The sequence below is a fragment of the Camelus bactrianus genome, chromosome 17, assembly GCF_048773025.1.
Source record: "Camelus bactrianus isolate YW-2024 breed Bactrian camel chromosome 17, ASM4877302v1, whole genome shotgun sequence".
Lineage (NCBI taxonomy): Eukaryota > Metazoa > Chordata > Mammalia > Artiodactyla > Camelidae > Camelus > Camelus bactrianus.
The window spans coordinates 39,390,334-39,415,712 of record NC_133555.1 but is presented as its reverse complement, the minus strand read 5'-3'; the positions used below and the strand labels follow the sequence as shown (position 1 = coordinate 39,415,712).

Genomic DNA, 25,379 nt, shown 5'->3' with positions numbered 1-25,379 from the left:
ACTGATCCTAAAATTCATAGGAAAATGCAAGAGACCCAGGAGAGCCAAAAACTAAAAAACGCTCAAGAAGAATAAAGTCAGGAATCATACTTTGTAATTTCAAAACCTACTAAAAAGCCACCACAATTAAGACAGTGTGCTACTAGCATAAGGAAAGACATACAGATCAATGGCATAGAACTCAAAGTCCAGAAATAAACCTTCACATTTACAGTTGATATTTCACAGGAATGCCAAGTCAATGAAATGGTGGAAGAGTCTTCTCAACAAATGGCACTGAGACAACTGGACATTCACATGTAAAACAAACAAGCTGGGCCCCCTACCTCATGCCATATACAAAAACTAACCAAAAATGGGTTAAAGATCTAAATTTACCTGCTAAGCATAGGCATAAACTTCACAACCTTAGAGTAGGCCATGGTTTCTGAATTATGACATCAGGAGCACAGGCAATAACACACACACAAAAGATAATCTGGACCACATCAAAATTAAAAACTTTTGTGCTTCAGAGGACACCAACAAGAAGTGAAAGGAAAACCCACAGAATGGGAGTCATTTCAAAATCATTTATCTAAGATATACAAAGAATGCCTACAACCCAATAATGAGCAAAAAGTTCGAATAGACATTCTTTCAAAGAAGATAGGCAACTGGCCAATAAGCACATGAAAAAAATGCTCATCACTAGCCAATAGAAAAATGAAAATCAACACTACAGTGAGATAAAATTTCACATCTCGCTAGGATAACTATAATCAAAAAGACCATGCAACACTATTCACAATAGCCAAAAGGTTGAAGCAACCAAAGTGTCCATCGAAAGATGAAGAAATTGGTACATTCACACAATGGAGTATTATTCAGCCTTAAAAAAGGAATGAAATCGACACATGCCACAACGTGGATGGACCATGAAGACATTATGCTAAGTGAAATAAGGCAGATACAAAAGGACAAATATTGTATGATTCCACTTATATAAGGTTGCTAGGCAAATTCATAGAGGCAGAAAGTCAAGGGGTGTAGGGAATGAGTACTGGTGATGGTTGCGTAACAATGTAAGTGGACTTAACGCCATGCTTAAAAGGGTTAAAACGGTAAGTTTTATGTAACGTATAGTTTATCACAATTTAAAAAAAGACAGTAACAAGTTTTGGTAAGGGTGCGTAAAAACTGGAACCCTCATAGGGTGCTGGTCAGAATGCAAAATGGTGCAGCTGCTTTAGAAAACAATTTGGCATTTCTTCAAAAGGTTGAACAGGGTTAGCATACGATGCAGCATTTCCAGTCCCATGGATATAAAAAGAAATTAAAACACACACCCACACAAAAATGTACACAAACATTCATAACAGCATTATTTGTAATAGCAAAAAGACAGAAACAAGCCAAATGTCCACAAACTGGTAAATGGAAAAATAAAATGTGGTACATACAACAGAATTATTACTGAGCAACAAAAAGGAATATAATACTGACACACTACAGTTTGGATGAATCTTAAAAATACTGAGTGAAAAAAGCCAGTCACAGAAGATCACATATTGTGTAATTCCATTTTATATAAAATATCCAGGATAGGCAAATTTATAAAGATAGGGAGTAGATTAGTGGTTGCCTAGGACAAGAGGGCAGAGAAACGGGAAGAAAATAGCAGTGACTGCTAATGGGTACAGCTTTTCTTTGTGGGATGATGAGAACATTCTGAAAGTGACTGTGGTGCTGACTGCGTAACTCTAAGTAGGCTAAAAAGCCCCTGAATCATATGCTTTTAAATGGGTGAATTACGTGGTATGTCAATAATATCTCAATAAAACTGTTATCAAAATATAACTATGAAGCACCTCTCCTAACAGTACTTACTAGAAAAACCAATGATAATCAAGGAAGATGACCTAGCTGTACATTTTGCAATTTCAAACACAGTTCAGAGATTAATTTGCAATTATTCTTCTCAGTCTGTACATCTTATGTAAAAAAAAAAAAAAAAAAATTCCATCTCTGCTCACCTTGGTCAAAGGAGAAGCCTTCTGTGGTGAATTCTGAGTAATATTCTCACCGGGACTTAACACCACTGCAGTGCTAGTTCGCGGAGTAGGACGAGAACTGAAAAAACGCACAACAGGTAACATTCAGATTTCAGAGACTTTATCCTCTGTTTACTCTTCCCTGGGAAAAAAACACATCTCACGGAAAATGGTAGAATATGATGTTTCTATGTGATCTCATATAGAAAAATGTTTAAACTCTAATTTGTGTTTATATATATTATATATATATATATATTTGCAACTGTTTTTGAAGTAATTTCATGGATAATTATTTCTTTTATTTACAACTTCTATGCTATATTCAGTATATTCTGTTTTAACTAGAAATCTTAAAATACTGATTTTATTATGTCTTTAATGTCTGCTGGTCCAGCAGGATTAATGTAATAAAGCAGATCAGATATTCTACAAAGCATGGGAAATATTTATAATTTTATTTCAGAAAATGTTTGAATTGGAAAATTACCTTAGTATCTACTTAAATAACAAATCTGTATCTATTTTTAATGATCCCTCCTAGACTTATCAAAGGCTGCTCTATGGGCCACTCCATTACACCTGGGTCTCTGATTTTGAGTTTTACGTATTTTAAGAAATTCTTCCCTTCAGATCATTAGGTCTTTTTTGATCAATTCCTTCAATCTCCCCAATAACAGGATTCTCACTCCACTTTCAACTTGTCTTTTTATTCATTCGTTAAACATGTATTTACTTAGGTCACAAAATATACGAGAAGCTGTACAAAGTTCTTTTAAAAACTGAATTTAAAATGCCTAAGATGTGTATAGATAAATTTAACATACTTTATATTTAAGTACAGGTAAAACAAATCAGGAAATTTTAGTTTATCATAATAACCCCTATGTCATGAAACTTTCTCTATGAGTCTAAAGCTATGAATAAACTATAACACTTAATATTTATACACATTAAAATTGTAAACATATTGGTTTTAATCACTTTAAAATACCATTCTGACTTTATTATTTCAATAATTACAAGTACTGTTGAAGCCTCCCAGATAAAATGTTTAAAGAAATACACAACCTGCTCCTTTCTGTTAAGTCTTTATCTAAATAAAAGAAGCTGGACTTCTGGAATTTTAAATTCAATTCTGTTTGATGTGAAAGTACAAAATGAAGAAGTTTTAACCCTTATAAATAGGAAACGTTAAGGATGTTTGGTTAATATTTTGTAAAAATACATAGCAAACTCTATATTTCATTGGCCAGCGCCTAATAACAACTTGGAAAGCAGACAGTGAGAACTGGAATTTGGCATCTATCCCTGTCCTTCATGTCTGTGTAACACGGTTTGCCGCCAAGACAACAGATACTAAGAAGATTTAACTTTCATCTCCCAATTTAACTTTCATTTCATTCCTTACTGCTGTTATTTCACTTACCTGAGAAGAAACATGGACTCACTCAGCTGACCCCCAAGAGTACTCTTAGGCTGCAACTCAGATGGATTTTCTGTGGCAGCAAAGTCCAGCGTTATCCATGATGGCATCAAAATACGAGCAGGGAATAATGCAGAGATTTGAGAGAGAGAGAGAACATGAATCAGGAACTCTCAGTGACAGCATGCCGAGCAGCGCGACGTGCCAGCTGAAAGCTCACCTAGGCGGAAGGAGTGACTGAGCTGCTGGCCGCTCTTCTCCCCTCTCGCCTGTCCACTCTGAGGACTCTTCAGAAGCTCCTTGGAATCTTGGAACCCAGGATACTCTACATTTCTGCCATTCGTCAGGAAAAAGCCAACACAATCAAACTTACTACTCCATTTTCTGTAGCATTCTGTGTTCAACAGGAGGTTGGGACTTAAATTACACATGAACTTTGGGAAAATTTTGGAGTCGGAAAAGTAGTATTTTTCACTGAGTAGCAAATGAGCACTTACTACAAGCAAGGCATTGTACTAAGAATCTACAAACCTTATCTTTGAAAAATAAACAGAAGCAAGTTTCCCTTTTATTCTTCCCCTTCCAGTATTGCCTGGACTCAGAGGCAGCAAGTACAGACAGGAGCCCCAAGAGAAGCCCTGTTTCTATTCCAAGAACAGCAAAGGGCACCACCCCCCACACAAGGGTTAGAGCAGGAGAAATCTAGTTTTTAATTTTTCTCTTTCCGTTTTGTCTTGCCCCAGGCCCCAGATAATCCTGCAGCAGCTGGTTGGGAGATAGCAGTAGCTTCTGGCCAGTGCCTAAAACTCAGAGAGGGACAGAAGCCAGGTGAATAGGACTAACAACTACCATACCAAATCACTGGCTGGAGAAGGAATGACCAGAAAATGAGCAAAATCAAGAACACTAAATGTCATGACTAAACTCCTTAAGCAACCCTTAATTAAATACAAGCTTGATTCTCTGTTAATGAAAGCATAGAAATTCATGTCATTGATGCTGCAAGAACAGAACAGTAATGGAACAAGTGTTTAATAATCATGCCCCACACATAAAAATAAGCATATACAACCTCATGTTGGAATCCTCGGTGCTTGAATCCTGATCTTTTCTAGTGAAAGCATCCTTCCAAAAAGAATGCTGCAGCAGGCCTGCCCAAGTGAATCTTTACAAAACATAAATGGTAAAATTCTATTTTAACATGATTCACCATGGAGTATTCCCAGGACATGTTCCAATTACATGTATCAGATTTGTTTCACACGTTCTTTTTTGGAACTTCACTTTTAGAACTTCATTCAGAAATAAACAAGCTTACCATGACTATACATAATCTGTTTAGGAGTCAAAATGTTATCTAACTAGTTCACCCACATTGAAATGACTTTAGGCCACATCTAAAACCCAGACTCACTTTCAAAGCATTAAGTTTTACTACTAACAAAGTATACCCAAGGTGTACTCAAACTCAGAATGGTTAAGCCTAATTAAAATTTAAAAAAAAAAATTTCTATCTGATTAATTATTCAAAATTCCTGTACTAAAATAAAAACTACTTTGATCAAAATTAACATACAAATGATAAAGAATCTGCAACCACATGTAATATCCCTTCCATACAAAGGGCTCCTAAAATTCACTAACAATTAAAATTACTAACAAATGGAATTCCTTTTTCATCTATCCGATTGGCAAAAATTTGTAAGATCAACAGCCCATTGTAGGTAACAATGGGAAGGAAGGAACTTTCTCATATTGCTGTAAGTAGAAACCAGCCCACGTTCCTAAGATGCAGCAAAAGTACCAAGCTTTTTAATATTCTGAGTCTTTGGCCAGGAACTCCACTTTGAGAGATTTATCCAAATGAGATGACTGCCTAAGTGAACCATAACAACAAAAGCAGACAAAAGGATATTTACTGTAGCAGTGTGTAGGATATTCTAAATTAAGAAGCATCCTTAAATGCTTAATTTTATCTAAATTAAGAACATCCATAAATGTTATTACAGGTTATCGCACGAACATTCAGCAGCCATTTACAATGACTAAGCAGACATAAAAAGAGAAAAAACTAGGTTATGGAATGGCCTCATTTATGCAAAAAAGTATTTAATACTGGGATAGAAATACATGGACATAATTAAGTCCTAAATAAAATAAAGTATATTTGTATTGTATCAAAAGATGTCTGGAGGATTACCCACCAAAATAACACTAATCCTAAAAGCATTCTATTGTAAGCATAGGAGCGTCTTACAACTTACATTAGAACCAACATTTCCTTCTGCAGTTTTTCTCCTCACATTTAATGAAGATACATTACATGCGACACTAATTTTATTCTTCTTTTAACACTCTGAAGCAGAGACCCCAAATACTTGCCTAAAACGTCCAGTTACCTAATGGCAGAACTAGAAGTGGAAACCAGTTTCTCTTGTCTCCTGGCAGGGAGACCCCCCTCCCTCCCTACTCCCCACTCCTTCCTGTTCTCCCCGACTCCATAGCAGAAGGCTATCAAACTTTCTGCCAACACTGCGAGGAAAATTCATGCTATCATCCTGTCATGTGATACCCCCAGTATGACAAGATCATCATATAATCACCACATTAAAATACGTTATATTAAGTGTCTTGACACTAACATCCCTGGTTCAGTAGTCTAACACAGTTTTAGCCTGAAATCCACAGTGGGGAAAAAAAATGTACTTCCTGGATTTAGGAGTTACAAAAAAATCTGTCAGCCTATGAGGCAACTGTTTGCTACACTAAAAGAGAAACTGACTTTTTCAATTCCCAAACAGAACACTCAATGTAAACTCAGATTTTTTTTTTCAAAAAAAAGATAATTTGAACAGCTTTGTATATTAAGAACAGCACCATTTTAGAAGTACTATAAGAAAAAAATGATTCCACTCTTCATTCATCTTAAAACACAATCCATACATACCTTTTCTGAGGATCTTTTTGAAGTAAACCATCAAGCAAATTAATAAAATCTGAAGAAGCTTTAGGAAGAGAAGGATCTATACACAAATACCCAAAAAGAAAAAAAAAAAAGTGGTAAGTAATTGAATACATACTCAACATCAACATTTTAAGCAACAGTATTTTAAGCACATGAATTATTTTTAAGAGAACACTGAATATATTAATTTCAGCCTCTATTTAATGCTGGGGGTTGGGAGAGCAAATAAAAAAAATGTTTTCCTGAACTACAAGAAAACATAAATCTCAAAAACTAAGTTCTGACTAACCTCTGAACCTTTTTATTGAACAGCTCCAGCAAGGGTCACCAGCCTGACAAACTCAACCCTTGTCTTCAACTATTAATTATGCCTCATCATCTGAGGCATTCTTAACTTGACCAGGTTTGCTTTAGAATACACTGTGATTAGAGTACTCACAATCCCTCTTTAGAGATTTTTTTAAACAGGAAAATAGTCATATTATTATGATATTGTCCAATTCCATTAATCTCCAAGTGTTTCGTCTTTCTGTATCAGACAGATATATTCCGTGGTCTGATTATCAGTCTATGGGTAAAAGCGGCCATGAAGACCATGGCCAAAGCCATCAAAACAGATGGCGCTATTGGGCACTGTGGCCACAGTCTGATGAAGACCCTTGTGAAATAATTACACTGGGGCCACCAGTGCTGTCCTGACCAGACCCCTCTGATACTTTCATTCTCAGATTTCTCTTCCCTTTAACCTACAGGAGAAAACAATGATCAACGTTGTATTTAAAACAAAAGAAAAAAATCTTTAACTTAGAGGAGAAAACAAACAATACTGTATTTAAAACAAAACAAAAAAAAATCAGAAGTTATCATTAGAAGGAACTGAAATGACTGATTTCTACAAAAAACTAATATAAATTTAATAAAAAAGAAATAGTTTTTGTTTTAAGAAATATAAACTATTTTCAAAATATCAAGTATTTTGTTTTTTCACTTAGGATGATTCTTAAAATACTGAGAATATTCTGTATTCTATTTCTTCCATTAATTACTTCCGATTTTTTTTTTCTTTTAAGCACTCACAACCATATTTTTCAAAGTCCTGTTTTCATTTTTGTGTCTTAAGATTCACGTCTTTTGTGGTGCACAGCCAAGTGTTCTATGATGTTTGTACCTTCTTTTCTTTCCTTAAAATTGTTAATGGTAGACTGTTACATTAATTACAATTTGCATGATTAAATTTCCAACACTTCAGAAATACTACAAGTGTATCTAGCTTAAAAGTAAAAACTTGTCAGGGTAGCATTCTGACTCATCGAGGTAAGGACTGAGAAATGCCTAATTTGTTCCTAATCAAATACTAAATAGAAATAACTACACAGGACTTGAGTATGTATTACGTAAATGGTACGTACACAGGAACACACACAAAAGACATAAAAGCTGCGAGTATTTTAAATCTTTAAACCAGACTTCTTCTGACACAGGAGCACAAAATAATTTGTATTTTTAAATGAGGGAAACTATCAGTAGTGCTTTCTTTTCCATTCCAGTATCTTTTAAAAAACTGCAAAGGGAATGCTAACATTTCTAAAAGTATCAGTTTGTGAATATCTATAAAATATAAATTTGAGGCATCATGAATCAATAAAAACACTTCTGGATAAAAGTGCACCTTTAGTCAGTGTAGAAAGGAAATTAACTCCATTTGTAATAAAAATCCTACCTTTTGGAATAGGTGGCAAAGGATCGTCATAAAAAATCTTTTCAATTAATTCTGATAAACTTTCTGAGAAAAATGGAGGCTTTCCTGAAAACATGAAAATGCAAAACTAAACAACAGTTTGTTATCACCAATAACTCTTAATAAATCTCAACTACAGATAGTTCAGGGTTACTTAATTTACAGGAAAAAAATATGTATATAACAGTAATTACTAAATGCCTAGTGCCTACCAGGCACATTGTCTATATATTTCTACATTTTGATAATTCAACATTTCTCATCCTAACAAATACACAAATTCACTTATAGACCACTAATTACCAGGATCCAAGGGCTACACAGGCCATTGGACTCATAATTAGTCACAGGTACCTTGATAAGATTTTTCTACTAATAGTTTTTAATAGTTGGACATATTTCAATATTCCAAATTATTATCATGAAAAATACCTCCACGTCAGACGTTCCTAAAAATCTGCAGTTGCCTAGACACCAAGCAATTCAGCCAAAATCAGCACATAGAAAAATTCAGAAACACCAGCTTTTCACATCTTACAGGTCAACTACTTGCGAACTACAGACTTAACCTTTATGTGTATGTGTCTAGCTCTGATTTTCAACTTAACCAGAAAGTATTTACCTGAGAACATTTCATAGAGCAGACAGCCCAGAGACCAGAGGTCACTGGTGACGGAGAAGTCGGTACCCTTCACAATTTCTGGAGCTGTGTAAGTAAGAGATCCTAAAAACAAAGGATAAAGAACAGCTTCGTCAGTCATTTGTACTGTTCCCAACACTCATCCACCTAAGAGAGACCAGTGAGGAGAGAGACCAGGTGAGGGGGCCAGGATGCCCAGGCCCCCTGCCCAACACTCAGTAGGTGCTCCAGTAATAGTTGTTGAGTGTTCATGTCTGTCTGTCCTCCCTGACTAGAAATTTAAGTTCAGTAAAGTCCCCACTGTCTCAGGTCAACACCAACGTTAGAGGACTCTTCGTGCCTGAGCACCACTTCCAGAGAGCCACCCTCAAGCCCACCACGACACCCAGCCAGCAGCAGATGTCAAGAGGGAAGGAGTTTATTTTAAGTGCCTTGATCATCAACATACTTAGACTGAGATTTCCAAGCCCCCCACAAGGGCGTCCTCCATTCTTGGTCAAAGAGATGAAGTATCCTCATCACGGAGACTATTCCTAGATTAACCTCAGAAGTAACTGAGCATATCTGCTAGAAACTGACTCATTTCTCTACAACACAGTCCCCTTCCCCTTACGAAAGGGGAATGTATCAAATATACATTTCTGAAATATAACACCCTCCTTGTTTTCTGTAATAAAAGCAGAGTCTGCAATATTCCTTTTTATAAAATGCCATACTATGGAATGGTATTTGGGGATTTAAAAAGCCCTCTTCTTGGGCATGAAATCTTACTGCGAGACCGGCCCTGAAACTTAAATTTCCTTCACTCCTATTTTTGATGCCTATAGTTAACCGGCTGCTCCCATCCCTTTCCCTCATTGTTCTCATCCGGGGCCCCAGGACCACCAAGCCCAGGAATGATGCCCTCCCTCACATTGCCCTTTGCTTCACAGTGAGACTGCACGGGCTTCCGTGCTCCGAAGTCTCAAGTACCTGCCCAGGGAAGTTGAGGGAAAAACACCTTCACCACTTCTATGAAAAGTTCTGGTCTAAGAAATAACACTTCACACTTTTCAAGTACAGCGGTCTAACGGCCCAGGCCCCTTCCCACCATCAAAACCACCTCCCCCAGGGATGCACTCATAAAACTCCTCATTCACTGAAGAACATCAGCTACTCCACAATGTTAAGTATCTACGGAGCCACGAGTGTGTGCCAGACACTGTTGTGCCTGCTGGGGATACAGATACAACAGGGAGAGACAACCCTCGGCCATGTTTCCATGAGTCATCAATGACACGTAAAGCTAAGGATGAGACACAGGCTTTTTCAGAAGTTCCCTGGACCCTACGTGGCATCAGAGCCACACGACAAACTTAAGACCATGGACAAAGCCATCCCCAGACCCGGACTTCTCCTGGTCATTATTATTTTCAATACATGTGTGACTGGCAAAACCAAAGGTGGACAGTATCTCCTTAACACATGATTGGGGGAGGAGGGTGTGGCTCAGTGGTAGAGTGCATGCCTGGCATGTATGAGGTCCTGTGTTCAATCCCCAGTACCTCTGGTAAATAAATAAATAAGTATATAAATAAACCTAATCTCTCACCTCCTGCAAAAAAAACAAAAACAGAAACAGAAAAACATAATTACGTGGGACTCGGGCGGCCCACAACTAGAACTCTGACTTTGATGCTTCTGCACCTACCTTTGACTCTACTTTTCATGTTTTTCTTCAGTACGTTTTCCCCGCTATCACCTCCTCCTTCTTCTGCTGCCACCAAGGCAAAGAACTCTTCCAAATTTTCACCTTCCACTTTGGCCAAGCAAAAATTACTGAACTTCAATGTGCCGGGCCCTTCCAAAAGGATCTATAAAGTTTAAAAAACAAATGTGTTCAGAAACAAGTTCAAGTCAATTGGCACTTCCATCAGTATCTCTTAGAATCTCACTACAGAACTTGGAGTATTGACTTTCTCACTTCATCACAACTCAGAAAATGAAATGCTTACAATTATTTAGAAAAAAGCCAAAGAAAAATAAATCTGACATTTGAATAATAATAGAATCAAATATTAAATTGTCCCTTCTCAGATGTATATGATAAATGCATCATATAACCACAGAGGGAAACCAGAGACTTTGGGGAAAGGTTTAAAAAAAATATATGGAACAACCTTTATTCACCAATCCTCAGTGACAGTTCAAACAGGATTTGGAAACCCACCTCCAAGGGGTTGTTTATTCAAAGGAGGAAGTATGATTTAGGGTTAAGAAAGACTAGGATTTTGAAGTTCAAGATCTAGATTTGAGCCCCAGGTTCACCACTTACTGGTCCCCTGACCTGCAGAATTTACTTAACTGATGCAAATATCAATCTCCTCACCTATAAAATAGGAAAAATGATACTTAACTCTTCGGATTGATGTAAAGATTGAGGTTATACTTGATGCCAAGGGCATTTAACAGTGACTGCATGTGTTACTGTTCAAGTCGGCTAATGTAATTTGTGATTAGAAGTTACCTGTTTCTTGATTGTTGAAATCATGCCAGGAACCAGTGTTGTATTACTTTTATCTTTTCCTCTCTGCAGTGTGTGAGGGTGCTTTTCGGTCTTTAAAAGCATTTAAATTTACCCTCAACTTCTGGCCACCAATACTAAGGATGCCTGTTAGTCCACAATAGTGACTTTTAAACTTGAGCACCTGGAGGCCCTGTGGAGAAAAACATCTAGTCCCTACTCCCAGAGTTTCTGAATCAACAGGTCTAGAGCGGGGCCCAAGATCCTGCATTTCTAACAAGTCCCAGGTAAAACTGATGCTGCCAGTCCAGGGAACACACATTGAGAAGCAGCAGCAGGGGGCAGGGAAAAAAATTAAGTTGGTAAATATTTTAGACTTTGCAAGCCATAAGGTCTCTGTCCTGACTACTCAAGTTTGCCACCACCGACAATACTTAGATGAAAGGGTGTGGCTGTGTCCCAGTAAAACTTCGTTTTCAGAAACAGGCATTCTGCCCGAACTCTGCCAACCCCAGTTCTAGAATAAAGGTTACATTACAAATCAGCCTGAAGCTCCTCGGCTACCAGTAGCGGACACAAGACCTCATTAAAGAACTCCCACACAAGGGCTGGCATATTCCAGACTCTGAGCCAAATCCTGCTACTGCCTACGTTCATACAAGCAGCAGCTAAGAGTGGTTTTGACATTTCTCAATGGTTGAAAAAAATTAAAGATAAATACTTCTTGATGTGTGAAAATTACATGAAATTGGCATTTCAGTGTCCAAAAATAAAGTTTTATTGAAACAAAGCCGCAACCATTCATTTACAGACTGTTTATAGCTGCTTTCAGGGCCATAACACAGTTAAGTGGTTATAGACTTAAGTATATGAATATTTCAAAGAATGTCTATTCACTACATAGTTTTTTAGAGGTTTTTAGGTTTAATTATGTTTTTATACAGATGGCCAACAGTAACGTTTAACAAGGAAACGTTCAGCTTTTCATTTCATTGTGTTCACATTAACAAAGGAAAAGTAGCAACTCAGATCAGGAACACATACAATCCCTGAGAGTATGTACTTATAAAGAGAGTAATAGATGCCACTGACTGAAAGCACACTGTCTACCAAAAAGTGTCTTACAAGTTTAATCTAAATGTAGTATGTAATCCTCACCATCTCCCTGCAATGTCTATCTCCATATCATAGGCAAGAAAACTAAGGTGCAGAGAGAAGGAAAGGGTAACTTGTCCAGGGCACACAGCTTCTAAATGAGATTCGGACACCAAGCAGGTTCTGTGACTCAACAACACTGAAGCACATTAAGTTATAATTAGTTTTACCAGAAAAGAAAATATTTGATCCATAATATTAGGCATCACACATACATAGCCAAAAATGTCATTATCAAACTAAAATAATGGCTCATAACTGTGTGCTATAATTTAAGAGCGAAGAGTCTTATTTTTTGGATCTACTGAGCTCATTGTTCACAATACACCTCAGGGGCAATAGTAATTACTCAAAGAGCCCTGAAAGGAGGGGAGACCTCGCATTCTAAAAGCTGCTTCAATAGGTAGCTTAGTAGGAACCATACAGTACTGTATGATTCCTTTCATTTAAAAAACATTTAACTTAAAATTTCAAGATGTTCTAGATCAAAACTGTACCTAAAAATAAAAACATCTTTGAGGGAGCACTAAATTAAGACACAAATAGTCAGGAAATCAAATTCAGCCATAAATAGTCAGGAAATCAAAACTTTCATAAATTACCTTCCCAGGAGAAATGTCACAAAAGAGAATGCCAAGTTGATGGAGATGATGTAATCCAGTAATTAGGTCAATCCCAAATTCTCTCACAACATCTTCTGGAAGGTTTTCATCTTGAGCAATAACCATTTCTAAGGAACCACCTGGAAGTTGATTAAAATTACCCACTTTAAGTCACGAACATTACACAGTGCCTCTGGGAGGTTCCACACTGGGAGCTGAGCACTAAAGCATGATCAAATCAGACCCCTGAACAGTATGGCAGGGTAAACATACATGTGAATGAACAGTGATCCAAGTACCTTAACAGAAATCTGCATCCTTGCTCCAGAGTCAGCTTAGAGAGAACAACTACTTGGTCTGAAAGGTGGTCAAAAAGTAAGCTAGGGGGCTGAAGTGAGAATCACTCTGATTGCTCACTCCAGATCCCTCAGGAAATGAACAGCTACAAAAATTAGTGTTATTTACCTAAACCATGCACTTTAATCACATTACACAAAGTACAGTCATGCTTATTCCTGTGCAAAGTTAGGTCACATTCAGCAAGTACTGCATGGCAAAAAAAAAAAAAGATGCTCTTCCCAAAGTTAGAAAATCACCAAGTTTAATGTACACCACTGATGATATAAAAGGCCAATGGGAAACACACAGGCAATTCCACATCTATATCCTTTCAGGGTCCCAGTCACATCTCTATCATCTAAGTGCCAGAAACAAACTTTTTTTTCCCCCAAGGTCAAGATTATTAATAGCAGTCAAGTTCAAAGAAAGTGAAGTCGTAGCCGGCATCTGCAAGTTCTTTCAGAATTACTGTGATGAAGGTAGGAGGTAGTTTGAGTTTTGTTCATTTTGTTTTGGTGGGTGAGGCACCATTCCACACATAGGTATAAATTAGAGATAGGCTATTATACTGGTCAGTGGTCAGAAATAATAGTCAAAGCAATAAGAAATACAGGTTAAGTCCCCTGCTCACCTCAGCAGTGTGCACATTTTACGAAAGTAATTAAACCACTGTCTGCTCCTACTGATTCAGAAAAGTAAAATGCAAGTAAGTTATTATTCCAAATAACCTCTTTCATGATTCAGTTTTATAAATTGAGTGCCCATAGGTAAAAGACTCAGAGCTAGAAATAATTACAATATATCCTAGTATTCTTTATTATTACTCAGTGTATGAACAGAAGTACGCTGGACCTGGTCCTTGTTACACTTTCTTCCTGAAGACACAAAAACTAAAAGCCCAGATAGTATCTATGTATTTGGTCACCTTTCTCCCTGTACATAGTCCTGGAAAGTTGTAACAAGCAGGAGCTATAACATGTTATCTCTAGTAATTGGGAGGTGGTGGAACGTGCTGGTTCTTTATTAAAAGCAAGTATCCTTTTCATAAAAATAAAAAGATGAGCACTTTATGGACTAATTAGCTATAGCTAGTTGATCTAAAATATTTTGTTACTAAATATGAAAGCTTGTTTGATAAATTAATCATCACTAAAAAATATTTCTAAATTATATGTAGGTGATTTAGTAACATTTTATACCACATTAAAGTTAATCCCAAGACAAACAAGTTCATGCTGTATAGCATAGGGAACTATATTCGGTATCTTGTAATAACTTATGGTGAAAAAGTGTATGAAAACGAATATACATTCATGTATGACTGAAGCACTGTGCTGTACACCAGAAATTGATGAACACTGTAAACTGACTATACTTCAATAAAAAATATACATACACAAATAAACACTGAACTTAAAAAGTTAACCCCAAATTGAATTTTATGTCTTCCTCTTACCAAACATCTCTGCTCTTTTCCCATCCCTAATATCGATCAAACAATAGATGTTCAAGTTAACACGGGTCAGTAGTATCAACACTGCTTATATTTGTAACAGAAGAAAAACAGAAAATAACAAAACCTCCATCATATGTTTTTTCAGAACTACTTAAGGTGGCTACCACTGTAGCACTTCTTACACACTCTTACCTGTGCAGAGCTCCACGACTAGCCAGAGATGATTGCTGGTTTCATACCATTCGTGAAAAGTTACAATATTCTTGTGTTTAATTTCATGGGTGAGACGGACCTATAAAAACACAGCATTCACACTAAAACAAAAAGTTCTTAAAACCCTTCCATCTACTGAGAAAGCCCTAAATGCACATCTGGGAAATAGATAAGGAAACAGTGGAAATTATTCGGTGGAATTCTATACAGACACTAAGAATGATAGTTATAAAGGCTGGTGACACAGAAAAATGCTAACTTAATGCACAACCTTTAAAAAAGAAAGAAAACCTTGTGCAATAGTTTTGTGTCTTTGTGTAAATTAACACTGCAGAAGAAATAGTCATAGGAAGATGACCAGAAGGTATATATCAAAATAGCTGCAAAAACTGGAGTTTTAAAATTCTTTCTACTTCTCATATTCTATTTTCTATATTAAGTACACAGTACTTTAATAATCAGGAAAAAAATAATTTTAAAGGAAAAAAACTTTTAACAGAATAACAGTTAAACAAGTTGTAAATCAACTTGTTATTAGGCCAACATTATAGTAATTATTTAATTTTATAACATGGAAAAATGACGATGTTACAATGTTAAGGAAAAAAAATTATAATACCATGATTAGGAAATTTTAAAACTAAGAAAAAAAGACTAGAACCAAAACAGAAAAGTAAATGTCATCAAGTGATAAAATAATGTTGCTTTTTTTCTTTCCAGCCATTTTTCTGTATTGTCCAAATTTTCTGTAACAATGTATTACTTCTATCATAATATTTAAAAGCACTCTCAAAGGATTCTATGTTTAAAAAAATATTCCTAGTGAATCCTAACATCAATTCACCTAGATTATTAAAAGAGGATTCATTACCATGAACATTCTGATCTTAAAATGTACATTTCCAGTTAGATTATAATACGTGTGCTCCAAAAACAAGAGTGAATTCAAAACTCAGTAATGATAAAGATGCAATAGCCTGTCCGTTAAAAAAATGCTAAGTTGCTTTCTCCCTTTAAAATCCCATTAAATACAGGAACTAAAACCACAAAAATGTGCGTATTAGCAAACCATCAAGACTCATATTGCTGACAACTACCCAAGTGCTCTGGATCCTTGCTTTCTGATTTTCTTTAAAGAACAATAACAACAACAAAATTCACATACAAATTCTAATGTCACTCAACACAGGGTAATGGGTCCTTGATTTGTAGAAATACAGAGCTCCCTCTTTTGGAAATGCAATCTGGCACACTCTAGAAACAACTAGGTGGGCTTGTACTGTGGCAAAAAATAAAGGAAAATGAATTTACAAAACTTAAAAGACAGAAAAGGAGAAAACCAAAAATCTGAGTGGCCAAGAGAATCTGAGGAGCACCTTGTAATAATTCCCAATATAATGCCAATGGAAAATGAGAACACTTGGTGAACGTTAAAATGGATGCCTGCCGATTCAAGCATGGGAAGAGGGAGGTCCTAGTGGAAAAATTAAGGAAGTATGGAAATTCCATCAGAATTCAGGCCACATTCAGGCCACAGCACATCCCTCCAAACCTCCCCAACACTCAATATACACCAAGTACTTAGGCTTCCAGACACTGGGCTGCCAATCTCACCCTCCACCCTCACCTCAACCACCCATCTGCAGCCTTCACCGTCCAACATGGGAGCCACTTGCCATACAAGGCAACTGTGCTCTTGGACAGCAGCTGGTCTGAACTGAGATGAGCTCCAAATATGAGATACACACCAAGATGCTCAACACAATATCAAAAGAAGAAAGAGTATCTCAGTAACTTAATATTGATTGCATGTTAAAACAATACATTGTCTATATTGGATTAAGCAACAGATATTAAAAAAATTAATTTCACCTTTTTATTTTTCCCTTGCTAAATGTAAGGACTATGAACTTGCAAATCAGATTTGTAGCCCCTGTCATATTTCTACTGGAGAGCATTGCTAGATTTTTTACTAGTAAATGTATCCTCCAAAATCTCTTCCACACAACCTAGTCCATGACCACCACTCACTCACTTTCCAGCTTACTCACCCAAATACTCCAATTCTGGTTCAGTTCAACCCTCCACACACTCTGCATATACCCAAGTCACTGAAACAGACACAAACTATGCTGACTGAGCTACCCTGAATATATGATCCCCAATCTCAAATGGCACCAGCCAGTCTGTCCTCCAAGTGATTATGCACACCTTTTCTTTCCTCTTTTCTAAAACACTGCCTTCCTGTTCCTCCATCTCCTAACTGTTGACTTAGCTTCTCACCTCAGAGAAAACATTCTCAGAAGAGAAATTCCTTGTGTTCCCAGCTGAATCTACTAACTAGACAGGTATATGCATCTTGTCCCATATACCTGTCTCCCCTCAATGGTCCACACTTCTTTCAAAAGCTAACACTTCCTCATAGCCATGAGAATGACCATTTTCAAAAAAACAAAAACAAAGACAGAAAATAACAAGCACTGACAAGGATGTGAAGAAATTAGATCCCCTGCGCATTGCTGGTGAGAATGTAAAATAGTGGAAAACAGAATGTCAGTTCCTCAAAAAATTAAACATAGAACTACCATAGGATCCAGGAATTCCACTTCTGGATATATACCCAAAGGACTGAAGGCAGGGTCTCCAAGAAATATCTGTGCACCCATGTTCACAGCAGCATTATTCACAATAGCCAAAAGGCAGAAGTAACCCAATGGTCCACAGAGGTGAACAGGTAAGCAAAATGTGGTGTATACATACAATGGAATAGTATTCCTTTCTTAAAAAGGAAAGAAATTCTGACACATGCTACAAACATGGATGAAATTTGAGGATACCATACTAAGTGAAGTAAGTCCCCAAAAGACAAATTCTGCATGATTTCACTTACAGGAGGTAACTTGAGAGACAGAAAGCACAACAGTGATTGCCAGAGGCCAGGGAAAGGTAAGTGCAGAATTATTTAAGGTATACAGAGTTTCAGTTTTGTAAGATGAAAAGCATTTTGGACAATTCAATAACCAAAGTCCTGGTACTTACCCAAAAGAGTTGAAAACTTAGGTCCACACAAAAACCTGCACATAGATGTTTATAGTAGCTTTATTCATAATTGAAGCAATCAAGATGCTCTTCAATAAGTGAATGAATAAACAAACCAGTATATAAACACAATGGATTAGTGTTCAGTAGTAAAAAGAAGGGCTACCAAGCCACAAGTAGACACAGAGGAAACTTAAATTCACATTGTTAGGTGAGAGAAGCTGATCTGAAAAGGCTACATACTGTCTAATTCCAACCATATGACACTGTGAAAAGACCAAACTATAGAGACAATAAAAAGATCAGAGGTTGCCAGGGTTTGGAGGGTGGAAGAGGAATGGGAGAGGTGAATAGGTGGAGCACAGAGGATTTCAGGGCAGTGAAATTCTTCTGTATGCTAGCATAATGATATGTGTCATTACACATTCGTCCAAAGCCATGTAATATACAACCCCAAGAATGACCCTAATGGAAACCATGGACTTTGAGTGATTATGACATGTCACTGTACGTTCATCAAATGTAACATATGTACCACTCTGGCAGGGATGCTGATAATGCAGGGAGGCTGTGCAAAGTGGGGCAAAGGGTTTATGGGAACTCTCTATACCTTCCTTTTAATTTTGCTGTGAATCTAAAACTTTTTTTTTTAAATCTCTTAAAAAATGTTCTCGAGATGATGATGGCTGTACAGCACTATGCATGTATTTAATACCATCAAACTGTACACTTAAAATGGTTAACATGAGAAATTTTATTTTAACACAATTTAAAAAAAAAAAAGGGTTCGGAAAAAAAGTGAGGTTTGGTCCAAGGAGTCTGGGCTGTAAAGTGTTACAGTGATTTCAAACCTAAGTCACTCTCACCCAATGTCCTTCCTTTCGAAAGCTTCATAATCATGTACTAAATTTTAAACAATCTAATATAAACTATACTTTCCCTGACACTTACAAAAACAAAAAACAAAGTAAAAAAAAAGTAAGTTACTAATTACTTGAGTATGTTTATTAGTCATTATTCAGGACTGGTGGCACTAGACAGACAGAAGGCTGCCCATTCCAGATTGAAAATGTGGCATTTCTTACAGTGAGTCCAATGGCTTCTGATTATGTATTTTACCTGAATATTTATCTGTCTTTCCCCAAAGGGAGGGATATATAGTTGACTTACCCAGTTGGTTATTTCAGGCCTTTTGCACTTATCAGTACAAAGAATAGCTACAAAATTGATTGTTCCTTTCCGTCGCCCTTTATAGACGACAGTCTTGCTTCCTTTGCCAATCTCCTCGTACAGAATGAAGTTTTCCATCTCTGGGCTGACTTCTCACATTCGATAAAATGACAGCCCAATAGCATCTTTAGCTCCTAAAAAGTAAACAAAAATGACACTTATAAATGCAAGCCAGTTGTATGATTAATTAGCCTAGGATATTTCATATGTAAATAAATCTAATAGTTTTATAAATTCAATGTTGAGTAGTTGTTTCTTTTTGTAAAATGAAAAAACTAAGAAAAAAAAAAAAGAAATAATTCACAAACCAATATTCAACTTCCTAGCAACAAGATCTTAACAAAAATAATGAAAATGACAGCTACTTCCAACACATCAAACGAAATCTGGAACCAATGAGATTTCAGCCAACGTATTTCGGTACTTTTCTTACTTTCTCTGATACAATGGAAGGCACGTTGTGTCATTAACTGTATAATGAGTGGGGAAACATATGCCCCACCTAAACCTTGAATTTTGAGAAATGACAATGTATGTGAAAACACTATAAACAAATATGGAATGACAGAATCTCTATGGATTAGACAGAAAAACTAAGAGTCAATCCAAGTATTATTCGATGTTAGTGGTCAGCCAATTACTGGTCCCTGGGCCAAATCCAGCCTGCTGCCTGTTTTGTAAATAAAATTTAATTGGAACATAGCCCCCACCCATTGATTTGTACACTGTCTAAGGCTCCTTTCAGGCTAAAACAGCAGAGGTGAGTAGAAGTGATAGAGACCCTACAGGCTGCACATCCTCTAAAATATTCTATCTGGCACTTCACAGAAATAGTCTGCTAACTCCTGTTTTAAATCAAGAATTTTTTTTTAAACCATCCACTTCATTCTTGAGGATATCAACAGTTAAAAGATTTCTTTTTCTTGGCCAACAAAATCCCCTAATTTTCATGAGGGAATAGTGATTTGATGTAGTCTTTTATCAGTCTAGATTTTTATTGAAAATTGAAATAAAATAATGGATTCAATATATTAAACAAATTTACAACAATATAAAGTATTTACTCAACTAAAAATACCTTTTAAACTGGCATCCCTTTGGGAGGATTATGCATGCAAACCTATAGAAAACTCCCCAGAAATTACCCAGGCGGTAAGATACCCTCTTTAAAAATAGCTTGTAGTTTGATGCAACCATTATGCAAAACAGTATGGAAATTCCTCAAAAAACTGAAAATAGACTTACCATATGATCTAGCAATCCCACTCCTGGGCATATATCCAGACAGAACCTTAATTCAAAAAGATACATGCACCCCAAGGTTCACAGCAGCACTATTTACAATAGCCAAGACATGGAAACAACCTAAATGTCCATCAATAGATGACTGGATAAAGAAGCTATGGTATAGTTATACAATAGAATACTACTCAGCCATAAAAAAAGAATAAAATAACGCCATTTGCAGCAACATAGATGGACTTGGAGAATGTCATTCTAAGTGAAGTAAGCCAGAAAGAGAAAGAAAAATACCATATGATACCAGTTATACGTGGAATCAGAAAAAAAAAAAAAAAGACAAACTTATTTACAAAACAGAAACAGACTCACAGACATAGAAAACAAACTTATGGTTACCAGGGCAGGGGAAATGGGAAGGGATAAATTTGGAGTTTGAGATTTGCAGATACTAATATACATAAAATAGATAAACAACAAGTTTATACTGTGTAGCACAGGGAACTATACTCAATATCTTCTAGTAACTTGTAGTAAAAAAGTACATGAAAACAAATATATGTATATTCATGTATGAAGTATTGTGCTGTACACCAGAAACTGATACAACATTGTAAACTAACTATACTTCAATAAAAATATATTTTTAAAAAGCCCACCCCTCAAAAAATAGCTTATGTTTCTGTATAATACCCAGTAAGTCAGAACCTATAGTAAACTATCTATGAAACAGAGAATGTAAAAAAAGTAGTCAATTAACAGATAAGAGTTTTCTTTGGCAGTAGATGCAAATGTTCTAAAATTAAACTGTGCTGATAGTGTACAACTTTGTGACTATACAAAAAATCACTGAGTTGTACATTTTTAAAGGGTGAACTTTATGGTATGTGAATTTTAACTCAGTATTTTTATTGATATAATTAACATGTAACAATGTATATAACTTTAAGGTTGATTTATTTATGTATTAGAATATGATTACCGTCAGTTAATATTCTATCACGTCACATAATCATTTCTTTTTTGACAAAAACAGGCAGAGGAGGCAGATGTGGCGAGGAGGCAGTAGTTTACTAACCCCTATCTTGGTATGGGGAACCATTAATCTAAGAATCACACTAATTCTACGATTCCATCTTCCAGTGAAATTAAGACTTACCAGAAAATAGGAAAAATTCTACTATAAAAACTTACAGGCTAGTAATTCCATTTAGTCATTTGGATTATAAATCTGTTATCTGATATCTAGATCAAATCAGAAGAAGTCAAACCAATGACAATGAATTTTTTAAATTCTAAGTAGAAAAAATGTGGGAGAATTTTGAATTTAAATCAAACCCAAAAAAGGCATATAGTAAAACTGTTCATTAAAGGAAACAGATACTTAGATCCTTTTACATTCCTCCCTAAAGCCCACTCATTAAAAAGAACTGTAAAAAATAAACAGAAACAAAGGAAGACAACATCTACTTGTTAAGGCTTTTAGCCTTAAAAGGACATAAGGTCACGAAAGAAAAATTGCAGTTTGCCCAAATCCAGGCTTGATATTTAGGGCATCTGATATCTGAACAAAGGCTACACCTAGATGCAGACTTCATGGCATCCTAAGCTTCCCAAAACTAAGCACCAACGATGAGGTTTTCTCAGGCTAGTTGCTTACTGCAGAAATTGGATTCCAAATTTCTCTCTTATGGTCAAATCTCTATATGCTTTCATCAACAATAACAACCCCAACCCAATTTTATGGGAAGAACTGGAAGACACAGCCTTCAAGGTCTTATAGCAGAATTTGATAAACCCACCTGCCCTTGGGCATCCCAATGATTTTCTTTTTTCTTTTTGTATATGAAAAGGAAGAGAATGTCTTTGAGGTACTTTACCCAAAACCACAGGGACCACCAATGACCCATAGGGTATTATCCAATGGATATCAGGATATTTTAGTCACAATCTGTATGTTCTCACATTGGACTGAAGCCTTCCATTATAGGCAGGCTACTACCTTTTCTGTGGCTAAAGTCCTTTCAGAAAAGACCATCCTCACCTGGGGAACTCCTCTCAAACTTCACAGTAATCCAGGAGCCCACTTTACCAGCTAAGTGGTTCCACAAGGACGTGCTCTTCGGCCAAACACTGTGCTTCCCACCCTCAATCCTCTGGTTCAGTCAAACATTAATGGCATTATTAAGGCTCAATTGGCAACATGTGTAAAGGCCCTCCAAACGCCCTGGCCAAAAGCACTGTCATTGGTCCTTCTCAATCTTAGATCCACCCTTTTTGGAATGCAGCAGCTCTTTCCCTTTGAGACAGTCAGAGGAAACCCAATGCACCTGGCTCCTGCTTATAATCCACAACTAATAAAATGAGAGAGGCTCCAATATTGAAAGACCTAATTGCTTCCATTAAAAATAACCGTGTATTAGTAGAGCAATCTTTTCACAGTGTGCCATCAGGAGACAAAGACTGTAAGCATCACACCTTGCAACCTGGAGATTCCATTTATTGGAAAAGCCACTTCCAGAAGAACTCTCTTCACCTCACTGGAAAAGCCCTATCAAGTAGTACTAACCAACACCTGTGCCACCAAACTCCGAGGACAACTCTTGGATTCACAAGACACACCTAAAGAAAGCACCCAACCCTGATTGCCAGCACCTCCTCTGGTGACCTGAAAGTAAAGATTTCCCAGAATTGAAGCTAATGATATCTGATAAGATAGCTTTCCCAAGGCATCTGGACCAGGCCTGCTGGAAGTCTGTCAAGGTTAGGCTGCACCCCACGGGCCTGCAAGCCTTGTAGCTGCCCAGCCTCAAGGCTGAAGAAAAAGCCTGGAGTAACAGACATCAGTGGCTTATTAGACAGAGAATCTTATACGTCTGAAGTCAGGCCCTGGAGCGATACCCCACTGTGTGCAGCAGACGGTGGGTAGAACATGGCCACGGTCTTCCTAATTGCGGGAGGAGTCAGCTACCATTTATACAGGGGAATTGATATCACCTGGGCTCATCAGTTACCAGGGACTAATTAAGCCCTGTTAATTTAGAGGATTGGATAGTCATGTGAGTGAAGCAGGGTTGGTCAAGCAGGGGATATACAGAAAACAAGAGAACCGCCATCTTTAATGGCTTAACCATATATAGTCTCCAAACCTATGACGACGGCCTAAGACTTCAGATGATTTCCAATGTCTATGATCTTGATAACACATAGATTTTATATGAGAAGTGTCTGAGAGTTCTCCCTCCAACCCCTCATTACTTGCGACCTTAATAGGTTTCCCATCTGCACACTTTCCCTCCAGTGTGAAACCTACAACCAGAAACACTGTGGGACAAAAAGCCGCGGAAAATAGAAAACTTGATCAGCAATGTTTTCATAGAAATGTAGCAAGTTCATACACAGAAACCTCAGTTAAATAGAGTTGGGAAACCAGAAGCAGGGAGCTCTCAAGCCTTGCAAAGATAGCAGAGACCAGGGGGAAAGAGACCGACTCTTAATCCTGGCAAGGACTCAACCAAAGCCATGGCCTGTTTACTAGTCTTTCCACCTCCCACAGGAGCAGCATCACCAACACGTGGGAACTTGATAGAAATGCAACTTACCCCCCTCCCCCACCACCACCACCTACAGAATCACAAACTCTGGAAACCGGGACCGGAACTCCGTGTTTTAACTCGCCCTGGGAATGCGCGCTACCTTTGAAAACCTCAGGCCGAGTCAACCTTTCCCGAGGGCACAAAAGGCGGCAGACACTATGCTAAGCACTCAACAGGTGCTCCCGCTCGCAGCACTTTACGGACCGAACCAACTACAGGCTTTGAGCTTGGTCTGACCTCCAAGGTACAGGCTCCGAGTCGCTACGTCAACACCGCCTCCTCCCCACTCCAAGTAGCTCGTAGCCAGCGAACTGGCGGCTTTTATTGCCTCCCCACATCCACAGACATCAGTCAGCGAGGCCGACTTAGAAGCCGAGAAGCTAAACCCGAGTTTTACTAGGTAAAATTCCGAATATGGGGCCTCTATAAAGCGCGTCTTCCGAACCCAAGTCCTAGAAGAGAAGCTCCGAGTACCCTGAACCAAAAGTTGTGTAGGGTTTAACGCAAGCACCAAGCGAGCCCAGAAAGGGGGCGCGGGGGGTCACAGCGACCACAGAAGGAAGGAGGTGGGCAGCTCCCTACAGGCCTGTAGTCTCTCTAGCAAACGCTGAGAAAGGCAGGAACTCAGACTCCTGGCCCCCAAAACCGCCAGCGCCGCTCACCTGCACGCTCTGTGGGGAGAAGCCGCCGGCCCACTGGACGACTGTAGAGAGTGAGCGCGTCTTCTCCCCTCCGCCTCTTAGGACCAGTCCACTGGTCAAAGGCCAGGGGCGAAGCAATGGAGCAAGGCGGGAAGCACAGGAACAACGTGAGGCCGTGAGGGTCCAGCACCCCTCCGCGCTTGGATTGTCCTTGCCCGTCTCCAGAGCAGCACGCAGAACGCCGGAAAAAGCGTAGGGCGCTGATTGGCTGAGCGGTTTCGGTTCCCATTGGCTGGAGCCCGGAAGTGGGAGGCCGTGATGGAGCGTTCGTCCCACCTCACAGGGAGTGAGGACTAGGGGTTTGCGGGGTTAGAGGCTGCTTGCCTGGGCAGTAGTTGGGTAGTTGGTGACAATGGAGTCCTGGTCCCTCGTCATTTCTTTCCGCCCTCACTGTCCTCCTACGTTTCCTTCCATCCTTTTTCTGACGCCCTCTGGAGCTCAGGTGGACGTGGCGACGTAGTCTGGGTAATGAATGGCTCCTCGGGTTCCTCACCCTTTAGAAGA

At 37.9% G+C, this 25,379-nt stretch overlaps 1 protein-coding gene across 5 annotated transcripts in view; it reads right to left on the bottom strand.

The window, feature by feature from the left end:
• ULK4 (unc-51 like kinase 4) overlaps window positions 1-25,041 on the bottom strand; it is a 437,172-nt gene extending 412,131 nt beyond the window's left edge. For all 5 annotated transcript variants that reach the window (XR_012500063.1, XM_074345160.1, XM_074345161.1 and 2 more), the window contains exons 1-12: window positions 24,837-25,041; window positions 19,280-19,473; window positions 15,050-15,149; window positions 13,063-13,202; window positions 10,493-10,655; window positions 8,785-8,886; window positions 8,145-8,228; window positions 6,407-6,482; window positions 4,532-4,624; window positions 3,680-3,792; window positions 3,463-3,532; window positions 2,016-2,112 (exon numbers count right to left, since the gene is read on the bottom strand). Coding sequence is in view for 4 of the 5 variants with exons in the window: in XM_074345160.1 (XP_074201261.1) it covers window positions 2,016-2,112; window positions 3,463-3,532; window positions 3,680-3,792; window positions 4,532-4,624; window positions 6,407-6,482; window positions 8,145-8,228; window positions 8,785-8,886; window positions 10,493-10,655; window positions 13,063-13,202; window positions 15,050-15,149; window positions 19,280-19,417 (1,176 nt within the window). In the remaining variant the exon portion in view is untranslated. The remainder of the gene's footprint in view (window positions 1-2,015; window positions 2,113-3,462; window positions 3,533-3,679; window positions 3,793-4,531; window positions 4,625-6,406; window positions 6,483-8,144; window positions 8,229-8,784; window positions 8,887-10,492; window positions 10,656-13,062; window positions 13,203-15,049; window positions 15,150-19,279; window positions 19,474-24,836) is intronic.
• Between the last annotated feature and the right edge of the window lie 338 nt (window positions 25,042-25,379).